Raw genomic sequence first — 18,931 nt, forward strand, 5'->3', positions numbered from 1 at the left:
TTTGATCGTATATCCGTACTTATTTTTCGAGCCGATGGTCCTTTGACAAGTACACTATTAATGATATGAGTATATTACTTCTACGTGAAGTTAAACGATTTACAATGATATGGAAATGCTAATTCTACTATGAACAATGTACGTTTAAGTTTGGAAGATGATATTAGCATTTCCATACCTTTGACAAGGTTCACTGTGTTTGACTCGGTACTCAACGGTGCGATTCGTTCCATTGAACTGAAACTATTTGAAACTATTATCCGCTTAAAACTGTTATCCTGCAATAAATGCAGGGCTGACAATTAGTCATCGTTGCAGCCCGAAATGCCACAGTTGCGACATGTTGTAGTGTCGCCTCTGATACTCGTTGCATCGTCATTGACACCAAAGCACGAAGACTTCATACTATTATTCTTCAAGCGGCAGCTGCCACTTGGAAAGTTTTTTGAAACCTTTTTAATAATGAATTTGAATTAACATATAAAAAGGTTTTTGATACCTTTATATTACCAGAGTTCCTACTATTTGTTCATTTGAGAAGCCATTCTGGTTTGATCTAGTCTGTCCATAGTGACGTGCAATCAATTATGTGAAGAAGTGACTACGGAAATCTTCATGACTTTTGGTTGCGTGACCATCTTCGTGGTAAGCATGCGGCACGAAGAAACCGAATAGGTGATGCGTTGAACCTGGCGAACGCGTTTATTTTAAGAAGGCATCATATCGCGTTCACTTGAAGCAGGCATTATTTCCATTATTCGCCTTATACCGGGCAAATTCGTTCATTAAAAGAAGGCATTATCAACTCTGTTCCCCTCAAACCGGGCTAACGCGTTTATTTAAAGAAGGCAGCATCTCCTATGTTTGCCTTAAACCGGGCAAATTCTTTAGTTTAAAGAAGGTGTTATCAGCTCGGCTCGGCAGGTAAATGCATTCATTTAAAGAAGGCATCATCTACTCTCTTCACCATATTCCGGGAAAATGCGTTCCTTTAAAGAATGCATTTTCAACTCGGTTCGCCTTACACCGGCCAAATGCATTCATTTAAAGAACCGGGCAGTTGCATTCATTAAAAGAATCATCTACTCTGTTCACCTTATCCCGGGGAGATGCGTTCATCAAAAAAGGCATTATCAGCTATTTTCGCCTTAAACCGGGTAAACGCGTTCATTTAAAGAAAGCATTATCTCCTATGTTCGCATCGTATTACGCAAATGCGTTTGTCCAAATGCGTTTGTTTCATCAACTCTGATCGCCTTAGAGCGGACAAACGCATTAATTGAAAGAATGCATTATCAACTCTGTCCTACTTTAACTGGACAAATGCGTTCATTAAAGAAGGCTTTATTTCCTATGTTTGCCGGGCAAATACATTCGTTTAAAGAAGGCATCATCTTTTCTGTTAGCCCCGAAATGAGCAAACACGTTCATTTTAAGCAGGCCAATCTCTTTTTTCTGCTTTATATCAGGCAAACGCGTACATTAAAAGAAGGCATTATTTTCACTGTTCGTCTTATGTTAATTGAAATAAGGCGTTATCTCCTCACTTACTCCATTTCATAAAATAACACTTTCCAAGATAATAATGGCGTAGAATGATAGTTAAAGTTAATTAGACAAAAAAAAAACAAAATTTTGATTAAATAGAACCTTTATTGCCTTTCTCTAAGTAACTCTAAGTAGTACACTGACCCCACAATAATGGCTCACACACCAATATGAGTCATTTCCATTTAACGAATGTGCAAAATGGAGTGACTAATTATTGTTACAAAGTGACCCATATATGTGCGATCGCTGTATATACTTTTATTATTTTCAAAAATTGTAATTTTACGATTCATCATTATCTGTGGATGTTTAAAAAATGCTGGAAAAAACTACAGATTCGGAATGTATTCGGGGTAATGGTCTTTCGGGGTAATGGTCTTTCGGGGTAATGGTCTTTCGGGGTAATGGATTTCGGGGTAGTGTCCCATTCGGGGTAATGACTTTCGGGGTACTGTCCCATTCGGGGTAGTGGCCTTCGGGGTAATGGCATTCGGGGTACTGGGATACGGGGTACTGGGGTGGAGCCTTTTCTTGAGAAGTACCCCTTCGGACTTTTGCATCAATTGAGGTACCCCCTATTTTTTTGCTGTAAATGAAAATAAGTGTAACTCATAATATATATAGAAAATGATACTGAAAATTAACGGGATATATGGCCATCCATAAAGTTGGCTTCGGCTTTCAAGCATCTCAAAAGAAGGTTGCTGGGCCTCTTGAAAGGAGGCCTCCGGGCCTCTTGAAAGTCTTGAAATGAGGCCTCCGGGCCTTTTGAAAGGAGGCCTCCGGGCCTCTTGAAAGGAGGCCTCCGGGCCTCTTGAAAGGAGGCTTCCGGGCCTCTTGAAAGGAGGCCGCAGGGCCTCTTGAAAAGAGGGCTCCGGGCCTCTTGAAAAGAGGGATCCGGGCCTCTTGAAAGGAAGCTTCCGGGCTTCTTGAAAAGAGGTTTCCGGGCCTCTCGAAAGGAAGCATCCGGGCCTCTTGAAAGGAGGCTTCCAGGCCTTTTGAAAGGAGGCTTCCGGGCCTCTTGAAAGGAGACTTCCGGGCCTCTTGAAAGGAGACTTCCGGGCCTCTTGAAAGGAGGCTTCCGGGCCTCTTGAAAGGAGGCTTCCGGGCCTCTTGAAAGGACTCTTCCAGGACTCTTGAAAGGAGGCTTCCGACTCTTTTGAAAGGAGGCTTCCTGGCCTCTTGAAAGGAGGCTTGGGCCTCTTGAAAGGAGGCTGGGCCTCTTGAAAGGAGGCTTCCGGGCCTCTTGAAAGGAGGCTTCCGGGCCTCTTGAAAGGAGGCTTCCGGGCCTCTTGAAAGGAGGCTTCCGGGCCTCTTGAAAGGAGGCTTCCGGGCCTCTTGAAAGGAGGCTTCCGGGCCTCTTGAAAGGAGGCTTCCGGTCCTCTTGAAAGGAGGCTTCCGGTCCTCTTGAAAGAAGGCCTCCGGGCCTCTTGAAAGGAGGCTTCCGAGCCTCTTGAAAGGAGGCCTCCGGGCCTCTTGAAAGGAGGCCTCCGAGCCTCTTGAAAGGAGGCTTCCGGGCCTCTTGAAAGGAGGCTTCCGGGCCTCTTGAAAGGAGGCTTCCGGGCCTCGTGAAAGGAGGCCTGCGCGCCTCTTGAAAGGAGGCTTCCGGGCCTCTTGAAAGGAGGCTTCCGGGCCTCTTGAAAGGAGGCTTCCGGGCCTCTTGAAAGGAGGCTTCCGGGCCTCTTGAAAGGAGGCTTCCGGGCCTCTTGAAAGGAGTCTTCCGGGCCTCTTGAAAGGAGGCTTCCGGGCCTCTTGAAAGGAGGCTTCCGTGGCCTCTTGAAAGGAGGCGCCGGGCCTCTTGAAAGGAGGCTCCGGGCCTCTTGAAAGGAGGCTTCGGGCCTCTTGAATGGAGGCTTCTGGGCCTATTTAAAGGAGGCTTCCGGGCCTCTTGAAAGGAGGCTTCCAGGGCCTCTTGAAAAGAGGCTGCCGGGCCTCTTGAAAGGAGGCTTCCGGGCTTCTTGAAAGGAGGCTTACAGGCCTCTTGAAAGGAGGCTTCCGGTCCTCTTGAAAGGAGGCTTCCGGTCATCTTGAAAGGAGGCTTCCAGGGCCTCTTGAAGGAGGCTTCGAGCCTCTTGAAAGGAGGCCTCCGGGCCTCTTGAAAGGAGGCCTGAGGCCTCTTGAAAGGAGGCGTCCGGGCCTCTTCAAAGGGGCCTGCGGAGCCTGTTAAAAGGAGGCGGGCCTCTTGAAAGGAGGCTTCCGGGCCTCTTGAAAGGAGGCTTCCGGGCCTCTTGAAAGGAGACTTCCGGGCCTCTTGAAAGGAGGCTTCCGGGCCTCTTGAAAGGAGGCTTCCGGGCCTCTTGAAAGGAGGCTTCCGGGCCTCTTGAAAGGAGGCTTCCGGGCCTCTTGAAAGGAGGCTTCCGGTCCTCTTGAAAGAAGGCCTCCGGGCCTCTTGAAAGGAGGCCTCCGGGCCTCTTGAAAGGAGGCCTCCGAGCCTCTTGAAAGGAAGCCTCCGGGCCTCTTGAAAGGAGGCTTCCGGGCCTCTTGAAAGGAGGCCTCTGAGCCTCTTGAAAGGAGGCTTCGGGCCTCTTGAAAGGAGGCTTCCGGGCCTCTTGAAAGGAGGCTTCCGGGCCTCTTGAAAGGAGGCCTCCGTGCCTCTTGAAAGGAGGCCTCCGTGCCTCTTGAAAGGAGGCCTCCGTGCCTCTTGAAAGGAGGCCTCCGTGCCTCTTGAAAGGAGGCTTCCGGGCCTCTTGAAAAGAGGCTTCCGGGCCTCTTGAAAGGAGGCTTCCGGTCCTCTTGAAAGAACCCAGACAACCAGAATGCATGCATAATAAAATTGGTTTTCTGTTATGCGATGCCTATGCACACAAATTTCATCGCTTACCAATCGCGAAAACGCTTTTTGTGTACGAAAGTGGAGGCGATATATGTGTATTTCTTATCCGACGTTGCACGGCAGTGTATGCGATATGCACGATTTTCATGCGAGTTTGTTCGTTATACATAGCGATGTAGTTTGTGATAACAAACTCTGTTTGACAGATAATCCGATTTCATTTGAGTTTGTTTGCAGGGATATGCGATGTCAACATATGAAGATGGAATAAACTCGCAAAATAGCCTACTGTGCGGGAAAGTTTATAAATAAACTGATGAGCTTCGCACCACAATGCGATTTTGATGAAATTTGGATCGGTAAACGATTTTAATCGTGCATTCTTATGCGATGTGTGGTTGTCTGGGAAGGCCTCCGGGCCTCTTGAAAGGAGGCCTCCGAGCCTCTTCAAAAGGAAGCCTCCGGGCCTCTTGAAAGGAGGCTTCCGGGCCTCTTGAAAGGAGGCTTCCGGGCCTCTTGAAAGGAGGCTTCCGGGCCTCTTGAAAGGAGGCTTCCGGGGCTCTTGAAAGGAGGCCTCCGGGCCTCTTGAAAGGAGGCCTCCGGGCCTCTTGAAAGGAGGCCTCCGGGCCTCTTGAAAGGAGGCCTCCGGGCCTCTTGAAAGGAGGCCTCAGGCCCTCTTGAAAGGAGGCCTCCGGGCCTCTTGAAAGGAGGCCTCCGGGCCTCTTGAAAGGAGGCCTCCGGGCCTCTTGAAAGGAGGCCTCCGGGCCTCTTGAAAGGAGGCCTCCGGGCCTCTTGAAAGGAGGCCTCCGAGCCGGGCCTATTGAAAGGAGGCCTCCGAGCCGGGCCTATTGAAAGGAGGCCTCCGGGCCTCTTGAAAGGAGGCCTTCGGGCCTCTTGAAAGGAGGCCTCCGGGCCTCTTGAAAGGAGGCCTCCGGGCCTCTTGGAAGGAGGCATCCGGGCCTCTTGAAAGGAGGCCTCCGGGCCTCTTGAAAGTAGGCCTCCGGGCCTCTTGAAAGAAGGCCTCCGAGCCTCTTGAAAGGAGACCTCCGGGGCTCTTGAAAGGAGACCTCCGGGCCTCTTGAAAGGAGACCTCCGGGCCTCTTGAAAGGAGGCCTCCGGGCCTCTTGAAAGGAGGCCTCCGGGCCTCTTGAAAGGAGTCCTCCGGGCCTCTTGAAAGGAGTCCTCCGGGCCTCTTGAAAGGAGTCCTCCGGGCCTCTTGAAAGGAGGTCTCCGGGTCTCTTGAAAGGAGGACTCCGGGGCTCTTGAAAGGAGGCCTCCGGGCCTCTTGAAAGGAGGCCTCCGGGCCTCTTGAAAGGAGGCCTCCGGGCCTCTTGAAAGGAGGCCTCCGGGCCTCTTGAAAGGAGGCCTCCGGGCCTCTTGAAAGGGGGCCTCCGGGCCTCTTGAAAGGAGGCCTCCGGGCCTCTTGAAAGGAGGCCTCCGGGCCTCTTGAAAGGAGGCCTCCGGGCCTCTTGAAAGGAGGCCTCCGGGCCTCTTGAAAGGAGGCCTCCGGGCCTCTTGAAAGGAGGCCTCCGGGCCTCTTGAAAGGAGGCCTCCGGGCCTCTTGAAAGGAGGCCTCCGGGCCTCTTGAAAGGAGGCTTCCGGGCCTCTTGAAAGGAGGCTTCCGGGCCTCTTGAAAGGAGGCTTCCGGGCCTCTTGAAAGGAGGCTTCCGGGCCTCTTGAAAGGAGGCTTCCGGGCCTCTTGAAAGGAGGCTTCGGGCCTCTTGAAAGGAGGCTTCGGGCCTCTTGAAGGAGGCTTCCGGGCATCTTGAAAGGAGGCTTCCGGGGCTCTTGAAAGGAGGCTTCCGGGCCTCTTTAAAGGAGGCCTCCGGGCCTCTTGAAAGGAGGCTTCCCGGCCTCGTTGAAGGGGGCTTCCGGGCCTCTTGAAAGGAGGCTTCCGGGCCTCTTGAAAGGAGGCTTCCGGGCCTCTTGAAAGGAGGCTTCAGGGCGGCTTGAAAGGCGGCTGGGCCTCTTGAAAGGAGGCTTCTGGGCCTCTTGAAAGGAGGCTTCGGGCCTCTTGAACGGAGGCTGCCGTGCCTCTTGAATGCGGGCTTCCGGGCCTCTTGAAAGGAGGCTTCCGGGCCTCTTGAAAGGAGGCTTCCGGGCCTCTTGAAAGGAGGCTTCCGGGCCTCTTGAAAGGAGGCTTCCGGGCCTCTTGAAAGGAGGCTTCCGGGCCTCTTGAAAGGAGGCTTCCGGGCCTCTTGAAAGGAGGCTTTCGGGCATCTTGAAGGAACGTTTCCGAGGCTTTATAAAAAAAAAGCTTCCGGGCTTCTTAAAAGGGGGCTCTCGGGCCCCTCGCTTGAAAGGAGGCCTCTGAACCTTTTGAAAGTAGGTTTCCGAACCTTTTGAAAGGATGCTTCAAAGCTTTTTGAAAGGAGTCGTCTAAGCTGCTTAGAATGAGGCTTTCGAGAAGCGTATAAGGATGCTTCCAATGCTCATGCAACGAAACAACTGAGCTTTTCGAACAAAAAACCTTCATGTCTCTTAAATTGAGGCTTCCGAGCGTGTAGACTCTAAATTTTAGTTCAGAAGCATATTCTTAACATATCATTCAACATTTTGTGTCCATCAGGAAGATTTTTGATTTTACCCGTAACGCTGGGTAGACACCTTTACGTGGTGTGTTACGGGGTAAGATCTACCACAGTCACATTGCCAGCTACAGGCAAATCCTGACCCAACGAATACCTTCCCAATATCCAACTCCGTGGTACTTATGAGGGTGTCGCTGAGGGAAGAGCCTCTCTTTAAGTATCACATCAACATTTCCTTTCCCTCCCCTAGTTGCGGTAGTAGTAATCCTCACGCTTTTGTAATTTTTGTCTTAGATTGAAATCAAGGACTACACCTACCTTGATTTCTGATAGCAATCTGGACAGTAATTTCAAAAGAAACGTGAGTTTTACTCCACTTTCATTTTGTCATTAATTTGAAATTTGAATAATTTCTAATTTTCGTATATTTATTTCCTCAATTTTCCATATTTATATGTTCTATATTTAATTAATTTCATAATGTCATATTTTTATACCCCCAAATTTTCAAATTTTGCTATTTTTTTATCTCCATATTTTATTTTTATTTTTATGCTTTCATAATTTCATTATGTTGTATTTTTATGCTGCCATACACTGCTGATAAGGAACTATATTTTTGACTTATATATTTTCATATTTCTATTTATATATTTTTCAAATATGTATTCATACTATCACGTTCTCATTTTATCATTTATCCTTATTTTCCTATGTTCAAATTTTTATATTTCCATTTTATCTTGTTTTCATATTTTCGTTTCTTCGTGCGTTCATATTTTTATATGTTTATGTTTTCATTTATTTATATTTTCATATATCTTTATTTTCACATATTTTTAGTTTCATATATTATTTTTTTCATATACATTTAAATTTTCATACTTTCGTTTTCTCATATTTTAATTTTTATAGCATGTGAATTAGGGTGGCTCAAATTAGTATGGGAAAAACTTTTTTCATTTTTTTTGATGGGCCGCCCTCTGGTTCGGTTTTGTTTGATGCCCTGATGCTCTGGACAGGGTTTCGGTCAACGTTTGGGTGGTGCTGGACTCGTTGGAGGTTTGTATGCAAAGGTGTATGCAGAAACATCCAAAAACAGTGAATTGCAGTTGGACGGCAGAACTTACGATGAAGAACTATGATACTCATTCAGATCTTGGAGAATTTAATACAGAATGTTATGCAGAAAACGGCGAGAAGATTAAAGTTTGCCCGGCTAAGTTATTAGCATTTCTCTGAAGTGGGGTTTGAGCAAATTTCGTTTCTTTTGCCTTTGAAAAGAAATAAATTCACCCCTACAACACTCCAGTAAAATGCTAATATCTTTGCCTAATAAACTCTAATCTTCTCGCGGTTTTCAGCATAACATTCTGTATTTAATTCTACACGAACTGAATGAGTATTATGGTTCTTGATCGTAAGTTGTGCCGTCCAATTGCAAATCACTGTTTTGGGATGTTTCTGCATACATTTTTCCATATAGGCTTCCAATGAGTTTAGCACCGCCCAAACGTTGACCGATTTGGCTGAAGTTTTGTCCAGAGCATCAGGGCATCAAGTGGAACCGAGTGGGAGGGCGGCCCATCAAAAAATTTGAAAAAGTGTTTTTTGAGCCACCCTAATGTGAATATAATAGTGCGAAAGTGTGAAGTTATTTTCATATTTCACACTTTCTTATTCTTATGCTTTCACGTGTTATATCCTCATAATTTTGCTTGTTTCAAAGTTTACTTCTTATATTTCATATTTCAGTTATACAACATATTTCCATATATTCATGATTTATACTTTCATATATCCATATTGTTATATTTTGATATTTTTATTTACTATCATATTCATTATTATTTATATTTTCAAATGTTCATATTTATTTTTTAATATTTCCATATTCTCATATTTTCATATATACATATTTTATTCCCTTCATGTTGTCATATTTTCTAATATCTATTTTTCCACATTTTCATTAAAATATTTATTAAAAATTTACTTAAAAAAATACGGGAAGATCGAGAGGGCATCATTTGCCTAAGACGTTATTATCTGACAAAATTTCAATACGTTCGATGATCAAACTTTAGAAAAACGGGAGGAGCTGACAAGATACAAAGGAAATGTAACATTTTCAATACAATAGAAGAAACATATTTATTTTAATAATTTTTACCATTTGTATTTTTATAATTTTTGACACACAGTGATCTAGTGACGCTGATTTCTTGAAGCTGAGGTCCTTCGGCCAGGGACACTGTAAACTATTTTTCAAATAATCCCGATCTAAATATTTGTATTTCCTTTTCAGCTGAAACAAGTGTTGCTGGTGAAGTTTGTTTCACACCAAGGATATATTTGCTCTCCTTTGATTTTCATAAATTTTAACGTTTTTTATACACTTATTCTTAATATTCCCATACATTTTCTCAAACTACCATGGAGCTCCATATCTTTTAAATAATCTCGCATAAACATTTATAAAGAATCATCTTGTCATAAACGATTTACCTAACCAAATGACAATAATCTTCACTTTTCAGAAACATTGGGTGCTGACGTAGATTCTGAAGACGCATCACACTACATCACACTCTAATATTACTACAATTTATTATTTCAGAAATATGCTGCAGAATGCAAAATCAATGGAATTGTTTTGCCAAAATCTATTCATTCATATTACATTCAAGAGCAAAACATCACATTTTACAATATCAATACCAATAAAAATATAATATTCAAGCTTTTTCGCCAAGAAAAGCACCCTTAATAACCCATCCAAATTCAACTCCAGATACCTATGAAGGTCGCGCGAGTTCTCCGCATCTTCTTAAGTAGGTATCTAATCAACACTTCCACCCAAATCCCCACTGATCGTAAGGACCTGGCCAGGTGTTGAACAAAGGGATTGTTGAATGAAAAACATGCCAAGCCCCAGGCTGTTTTCTGGCGCATCTAACGTCCCTATCGACAGCCAACCCAGGATAGTGTGCGGTCAGATATGCTATGCTATGCTATGCTATGCTATCATGAAGATTTTTGATTTTTTGTCTCACAGCCCTCAACCATTTTTGGTGCTTGTGGAGAAAAGGATTCAATAGTCTCAAGTTACTGAACGCCATGCATATTATGTACAAAGTTCCAAACTTCCCAAGTAGCACATTTTGAACAGATCTAGTTGCAGCAATTTACATGTAACCGAATTCGGTCACATATGCATACAATTATGGAAAGAAACTTCCAACATGTGTGCTACTCGAGTTCCCATGCTGCTTCCATATTATGAAGCCTGCCGAATCAACTTCGCCATCTCTAACCATTTGTTAATTGAGTTCTAAACAACGTATGATCCAATGATGAAAATGAGCTATGACAGATAATGTCTGAACATGGTTTTCCGGCAAAACTGTTTAGACTGATGTGTGAAACGCTCGATAGCTCGTGGATGTGATGCGCTTTAGAATTTACTATTCAACATTTCATTCGGGGCTGCGAATATCAAATTTGGCGACCAGTGGAGCGACACCATTATCCCACGGTAGCATAGGTTCCAAAAAACCGAGAATTATGGAAGTAGCAAATCAGTTATCCAAGTAGGTATGTTTGAGAATTTTTCTGAAAAGTTTCTGTCGCCATGTTAGATGTTTTTCTCTCATCAAAATGGCTGTGGTGACAGCTGGTGGCTATTTTTTTTCATTTTTTGGCTAGATGACCTGACTGTAACTTTACAGATACGAGCAAAAAGTCAAACATGTGGTGTTGGTCATACCTGTAATAAAACAGGACTAAAAATTGAAATAAATCCTACTAGCGTTGAATTTGTTACGTGGGTTGGGGAAGAAGAATTAAGTAGCTAACAACGAAACACTTTTGGATAGTTCCCACTGATGTAAATTCGCTGTAACGTCCTTCAGTTTCCTGTTACTTTATTTAAATAAAGATGAATTAAGTGAGCCGCCAGTCACTCTAGTTGGTTTAATTGCACTATCATGTCACGTGCCGTTACTAGCACTGACTAGCAGTAAGGCGACGATTCAATGACTAACCTGGAAACAATGCCGATGTCAGTTGAGTAGCGTTCGGTGTAGTAGAAAATAAAGAATACGTCAGAGAGAAGCCCGAAAATCAAAACACCGAACTGAGATGTGAAACAATGGCGATTATTAATCATCAATTACATGTCGCTGCATTGTCGATTAGTTAGAGCACCAAACTGGTGGAACTGGTGAAGAAGTATGGACATGGACAATGTAATTATTTATTTGAAAATTTATGTATGATATTTGGTAGGTCTTCTGAATCATCCTGTTTTGACTTATGTTCAACTTGTATTCATGTACCAGTTATAGGAATGTGGAATTTCTAATGATCGCTTCAAACCATCCCAATATTCTTTAAATGAGACACACACTCCTAGTGGTCCCACAGCATGCCTCCGAATGAATCCGGGAGCACAGCTTTCACAGGATAAGCCCCTGAATCCGACACGACATTTACATACTTCCACTGTTGAAACTTGACCTAGTCCGTGATCTTTGAAGTCTGCGCTGTCCAGCACAACTTGAGGCGATTCCAAGCTATCGGAAGATTTACATTTTACGTAAAACTTTGTGACGTTCGTCAAGACAGTCATGAACTCATCTCGTTGCACGATACTCCCATTCAAAAGTCGCCAATTGTGCTCGGTTATTTGAACTAGTTTGTTCGCTTGTTCCCCATTGATCTCTAATTCTCGCTTGTGGTAGTATACCATCGTCAACGTGCTGCCCTGTAGGACTACATCTGGACCATTGTCATCCACGTCATCTTCTTTTGACTGAATATCCAGAAATCCACCATAAGACATCAACAGATTTCCTCTCAGATGCTTTGGCAGCGAATAGTATTGCGAGTGTTCCGCATTTCCACCACTTGGCCACCGAAAAGGTACTTCGTCACTTTTAAGAAGTTTAGCGGACAACTACAAATCAAAATTTACCGAGAATTGAATTGGAACGATTTTTGGAATGTGATATGACTCACCTTGATCCTGAACAGATTTTCCGCCATGTTGCATTTTTCCGTGATTCCGGAACAAAAACATTTTTTGCTTTGCGTGGGAACACCCGTGAGCGATGCAGGTTCCTGGTTATCAGGCTTATCGCATTCCTCAACTTTGACCAAAACTGCTAGCGGTGTTTCCTTTTGCCCATGTCGAGTAACTCCATGGTACTCGTACAGTCCTTCGTCTGACCAATCCATGTGCCCGCAAATAAGGGTGCTGCCTACATCAGATATCGTCACTTCACACTTCTCCGACACGGACGTCCCATTGAATTGCCAAAGATGATCCGCATATTTCACGTTCTTCACGCTCAGCTTCAGACGTTTTCCATACTGTACAACAGCTGTTAGTACTTTTGGAAGGGTTGTTTCCTCGGGATGCGATTTCAACCCCAAGCAATATCCAAGGAATGCAAATAGTACTAAGTTCCTCAGAGAGCACGTACCGCAGACCATTTTGATCTGATGATGAAATGATCAATCGCACGCGATTGAGAAGAAATCGATCAACTCTTCTACTTTGTTGCTTGATGACCTTACGATTGACCTGGTGCTTGATTGTTACTAATCACCCATGTTAGCACTCAATTGATAAGACACGGAATGGAAGTGAAATCGACTGACAACACGAACTCAGTCTTTTATACTACATTGATTGGAATGCAATATTTTGGACTTTGACGATTCCACTTGTAGGTTCAATCGTTATTGTGTTGTACTTTGAATTAAATATTGAACCCGCATCGTCCTAGTTGCAGTTCACAAATCTCTCAACCGCTAGCACTATTTTTACTGTTGGAATTCATGGCCATCGATCGTATGAGGAAGCCTGCAAACTGGTTTGATTTTGCTCAATTCTTCCTTGAATGCGTCTGCACAAGTAGGAAGCCCAATTTGAGCCGTGCTCTGAATTCCGCTTGTGAATGAAAATTTTACGGAGCAATCAAAAGTGAACTGTGATATGACTGGCAAAAACGGAATTTACAGTGGGTCCAAAAAGTATTCGTCTAGCTGCATATTCTTTAGTAAAATGTAAAACTTAGGCGTGATAGAAGTGAGATCAAAAAACTTTCTTCTAAATTTGGTAGAAAACTTATAAACACATGAATATCATTCAAAAACAAATAGAAATTTCAATTACTTTTTCTGGTATGTAGAGAATATCTAAATTTCGTCAATTCCGCTCGATCAAAAAGTATTCGTCTATTCAGAAAATAATCGAGTGAAACACGAATATAATAGTTTTATTCGCATGTAGTTACACTAGCACACTCTAGTGATGTCTAGCAATATTTTTTGTTAATATTCAATGACAGATCAAATAAGGTTTTTGTTTTGTTTGAACTTGGCGCGGGAAATTGAAGCACCATGGGTGGGAAAAGTAAAAAGATGAGTCCAAATGAAACAAAAAAAATTCTACGCCTGCATAATTAGTGCAAGTTGACTTATGACTTTGCAAGAAATCTGGGTAGACCAAGGGTAACAAGAATTCAACCATTTAATTGGTGATTGATCGCATCAGCACCACAAAAGTCTATCAAAACAAATAACAGAGTGGTCGTCAGCGATGGTAAACTGATAACGATGAGCGATTTATTGTGCGGAAAATCCTTAAAAACAAGTTCACCCATATAGGCAAGTGAGTTGGAGAGAAGAAGTGCTCAGATATGAACCAATACGAACAAAAATACCTGTGGAAAGTATGGGTATAATGGGCGAGTATCACGGAAGAAAATTCAAGTGAGCCATCAAATTATCAAAAACAGCTCGATTTCAGCTAAAAATATCGCTGGAAGAAGGATTACTTTCGGAATCAAGTAATGTTATCTGACGAAAGCATATTAGGATCAAATGGCCGAGGTATGGTATGGCGAAAAAGAAATATTGAGATACAGCCGCAGAATCTCTTTTGAGCAGTAATGCATGGTGGGGGCTCCGTCATGGTCTCTGGGGTGCTTGAGCGCAACCGGTGTGGGAAAATTTCACATTATTGATGGAATTATATATCACAAAATGTTCATACGCATTTTGAAAGAAAATTTGAACGCCAGTGCTGAGAAATTGGGCTTACAGGTAACATACATCTTACGGGGTGATAATAACCTCAAGTACACAGCCCAAAGTACTAAGCTGTAGCTACTCTATAATACCCCAATCAACTCAAAACGCTTCCTCAGATCCCAGATATATATCCAACTAGCTTTATGTACCCGGCCTTGCTCGGAATTGCCAGTTTGGTTTGCAGTTTTATTTTAAAATCGGAAAATGATAAAAGCAACAGTCAACAGGGTAATTGTGTTTACTTATTCATATTTTATCATTTGATTAAAAGAAGGCTTTTGGAAACACTGACTGATTTTTGAAGAAGGGATCGTTGGTTTGAAAAGTCTTATTCCAGGCAAACGTCTTTTTCTAAAGAAGGAAAACATCCATCGATGCCATATTCCGGGCAAACGCATATTTTTAAAGAAGCAACACATCCACCATTCAGAAGGAAACACATTAATCATTGCCTTTCACTGGGCATACCATTATTCCGATGAAGGGTAACAATTATGATTGTTTTATGCCCAGCAAATGCTTGCTTCCTATGCAAGATTTTTCTGATGCTGTTCTTAATTATCCCAAATGTCCTTCATGTCGAATGACCTTAGACCAAATAGTGTTATGTTAATGGCCTGCTACATTCAGGGATATATCATATTCAGGGAAATGTCATATTCTGGGATATGTGTATCGGAAAGTATCATTTTTGGCAAATATCATTTTCATTAGAGTCATTTTGTGGGAAATGTTATTACTGGGAAAATGTTATTGTCGAGGATTTTCTATTTTAAGGAATTTGGGCAATTTGCTTTCGGAGCATTGTACAATGTCAAAGAACCTCGGATGTACTAAATAAGAGGATTATAAATTAAGTCGTTTTCTAAACAATATCCAACAATAACCCCTCTCCCATTCCAAAAGTTCCTTCCAGCCTCTATATAATAGTTTCTTTTGGGTAGAGATTACGTGTTTACGTGTTTGGTTTGAATTGACCCATGCGATAAAAAGGTATACTAAACTGTTCGTTCAATAAATATACAATCCCTCTCATTCAGCTATGACACTTCTACCCAGTCTGATATAGTCTTCCTTAGACAGATAATATGGGTTCCAAATTTGGTGGACATCGATAAATGGGTTCAGAGTCATGCAGATTCATCGATAACTAACAATACCCTCTCCACCCTCCTTTTAAAATGACTTACTCATATCCACTAAAATCGCTTCCTTAGGACAGAAAATATTTGATACAAATTTGGTTCAAATCGGTCATGAGGCTCAAGATTTACATTGAGTTGATCGATTGCTAAACAATACCTCTCCCTCTACACTCTTTCTTTTGTAAAGATCATCCCTAACCTCTATCGTCGTCTCCTTATGATAATGAATTTGTGTTCGAATTTGTTTGAAATCGGCCAAGGGTTCAGAATTGCTAGGTTGCTCAATAAGTAAGCAATACTCCTCCTACCAACCCTCTCTCTTTTCAAAGAGCATCACTAACCCTCTCATCGTCGTCTCCTAAAAATAAAGATTTGTGTTCCAAAGTCAGTTGAAATCAGCCAAGGGATCAGAATTTACACTAAGGTGATCGATAACAGCAATACACCTCCCCTTTTCAAAGAGCATGCTTAACTCCATATCGTCCCCTCCTTAAGATAAAAATTTGTGTTCCAAATTTGGTTGAATCAGACCTAGGGTTCAGAAGTTACACTAGGTTGATCGATAACTAAGCAGTACCCTTCCCCCACCTCCCCTTTCCAAGAGCATGATCACCACCCTATCGCCTCCTTAAGATAAAATTTGTGTTCAAATTTGGTTGAAATCACCAACGGTTCAGAAGTTACACTGAGTTGATCAATAAATAAGCATGCCTCTCCCACACCCTCCCCCTTTTCCAAAATATAACCCCCTACGTCCCCTCCATAGAATAAAAGAATTTGTGTTCCAAATTTAGTTGAAATCAGCAAAGGGTTCAGAAGTTACTGAGTTCATCGATAACTAGCAAAACCCTCCCCACCCTCCCCTTTTCAAAGGCATGTTTAACCTCCTCCTCCTCCTTAAGATAAAGAATGTATTGTTACAAATTTGGTTGAGATCGGAGGGGTTCAAAAGGTACACTGAGTTGATCTATGACTAAGCAATACACCTCCCCACCTCCCTTTTCCAAAGCATCTCTCCCCTATCGTCGTTTCCTTAAGATAAAGAATTGTGTTCCAAATTTGGTTGAGATCGAGTCAATGCGTTCAGAAGTTATGCTGGAACATACCTACATACTACAAACATACAAACATTGAGTTTTATATATATAGATTTAACTCCATTGGAAGGTTCTGAATGACAAACTTTTCGTGAAATTCGTGAAAGTTATATTTCGAACATCAACGAATTGAAATTAGTGTTGAAAGAAAAATGGAAGAATATTCCGGCCCCCATTACGGCTAATTTGGTCAGTTCTATGCCACAAGAACTATAGCCCGTCACAGATACACAGGGGAATTCAACGAAATACTGAATTTAATTCTAAGACTCCTGTTTTCGTTTCAAAAGCGCGCTAAACCTGACTAGACGAATACTTTTTGAGCCCGTATTTAATGAATTGTTATGTTTTGTTACCTTTGTTTATGTTATTGTTTTATTTTTCTGTTTGATTTTAAACAATAAAGATGAATTGATTAATTTACTACACAATGTAGGGAGTGAGTGCTAGTAATGGACCCCGTGCGTATAATGGACCCCCTGAACAAAAACCAAAATTAAACGCTGGAATCAACGATTTCCTGCAAATTTCCATTGGATAAAGTTGCTTCACATATCAGGGTAGTTGTTCCATGCAATTGTTTTAGCTTGGGATACTAAAATTAAGTTATATTAACTAATTTGTTAAAGTAAATACGTTAGAGGGTCCATTACTACTGAACGGGGTCCATAATGAAGGAACATCTGGAAATGGAACATGTAAATCAAATGGGACCATAATTCGTATGTAAACAAACTCTATGTTGCGTATTATGGTCCCGGGGTAAAAATAGGCAATCTGGCTACATTATTTTGAAATACTTATTTTTGTAAAAATGAATGTTTAGCATGTTGTATGTATGAAACGCATTGCTGATGTCTGTTACTTAATCTGGTGCTACAGAATGGCAATATGTCATGAGTCAAGCTGCTAACGATCATTCAGTAATTTGCGTTCGATCATTTAGATTTGTCAATAACACATTCCAGAAACTGAATTTCAAAATATGTTGTATGGTAGACTTCTAGCACATAACATATAGGCATCTTTGCCGTGGAATGTGGTCCTTCGATGATTTTGGAACGCTAGCGAACCTAGCGGTGGAAGTCAAGCTTTACTGAACAACGCACGATTGTTGATACACAAAGAGCCTACTTTAAAATTTGCAGTTTGTTCTATGATGTCTATCTGTTTTGTGCTTCTAGTGCGAAGGTTTTTCTACAACTTTGCCTAATGGTTCGTTATTAGAATTCAACTAATAACGGAGTTAGAAATAGTTGCAGTAACTTAAACTAAACGATTGGAATTTTTTTATCATTTAGTCTAAGTAACTGAAACTAAAGCTATAACTCCGTTATAGTCAGAAATTCAAACAACGAACCATTGAGCAATTAATAAAGAATCCTACTAACATATTTTGAAATTACTAAGATGTGTTAGTTGGCAAACTACTAAATGATCGAACGCAAATTACTGAATGATCGTTAACATCCTTGCATGTGAGTCTGACTCTAGCAAAGCGATTGAAGTAAATTTCCGTCCTTAAGGGGTCCATTACTAGCACTCACTCCCTAATCGAAGTTTTTTTTTTGAGCTTTAGATTCTATCTTTGACATTTTCTAGAAAACACACAGCTGACGAATACTTTTGGATGTAGTTCTTTCAAAGTTTAAAACATATGTATGTGTCATTTTTTTGTAGCTTGACGGCATCATCTGTCTATCGTATCGTACAGTTGTAATGTAGCGCGTGGTTCGATGTAATAAAAACGTATATATGCATGCACGTCAAGTCCTAAACATTGTGTAATTTTATTTATGTTTTCGTGAGATGAAATCAAGACTAAAGATGTAGAGTTATATGAAAAACGATACTGAAGCCGAACGATACTGAAAAACATGTCAAAATACAGGAGAATATTTATGAAACATGCATAAATGCATAAGTGCACTACCAATATGTTGAGGTAAACACGTCTTAGGACAGGGAATAAAAATGGTTCAAGGTTCTATATTGTCATAAGTGTCCTTCGATGCTTCAGACAGCGTCTTCGACCAAAAGTCGTACAGGCTGAACACTTGACACCTAGACAATGGACAGGACACATAACAAGTTAGCAAATGAAAATCTATTTTTGACCAAAAAATCTTTTCATCTGTATTCCTTTCTCCAAAATCTGTATCAATATCTGTATCAGAATTTATTTGCTCCATTTACGTCTATCTATCAGTAGAAAAAATCTATAAAATTTTGTATGATGGCGCTTGTGATACTAACCTTTGAGAAAAAAACCATAACCAACACAAAATTTAACGGTCACAAGCCGGAGATTTTTTTAATTTACCCTAACGCTATTTTCAAATAATATAACGTTAAATTGATACTATTTCCGACCCCCACAATAGCAAAGTTACAATAGCAAAGCGATTTTTACTTTACTAACATTTCAAATCTTACAATGGACTTGCTTCCAAAATAAATGAACAACTGATGTGTACATTTTTTGTATATTGAATTTAGAAATCGCGAAAAAAAATATTGGCTTATCTCATAAACATAATATACAGTCATCCGACATACCGTTTTGTTTCTCATTCGCAGATAGTGCATCTCTTCACTTTTATGGCAAAAACCCATTGCTATCTGTTTTAATATGTATGAACAAGGATGTTATGAATCATTTAGTAATCTGCTTTCGATCATTTAGTGTTGTCTATAACTCGTTGAAGAGCAATTTGACAATATGCTTCT

The 18,931-nt window shown here is 41.7% G+C and overlaps 2 protein-coding genes across 3 annotated transcripts in view; both read right to left on the reverse strand.

The window, feature by feature from the left end:
• Nucleotides 1-18,931, reverse strand: part of LOC134224212 (putative transcription factor SOX-15) — a 344,461-nt gene that overhangs the window by 9,372 nt on the left and 316,158 nt on the right. The gene's annotated exons all lie outside the window — the stretch shown is intronic.
• LOC134224172 (basement membrane proteoglycan-like) lies at nt 11,094-12,788 on the reverse strand (the record flags this gene model as incomplete). The annotated part of the gene is given in 2 exon segments (XM_062703458.1): nt 11,094-11,815; nt 11,878-12,788. Coding segments are annotated over 2 exon segments (1,116 nt in total). The 3' UTR covers nt 11,094-11,176.

Source organism: Armigeres subalbatus, chromosome 3 (genome assembly GCF_024139115.2).
Source record: "Armigeres subalbatus isolate Guangzhou_Male chromosome 3, GZ_Asu_2, whole genome shotgun sequence".
Taxonomy (NCBI): domain Eukaryota; kingdom Metazoa; phylum Arthropoda; class Insecta; order Diptera; family Culicidae; genus Armigeres; species Armigeres subalbatus.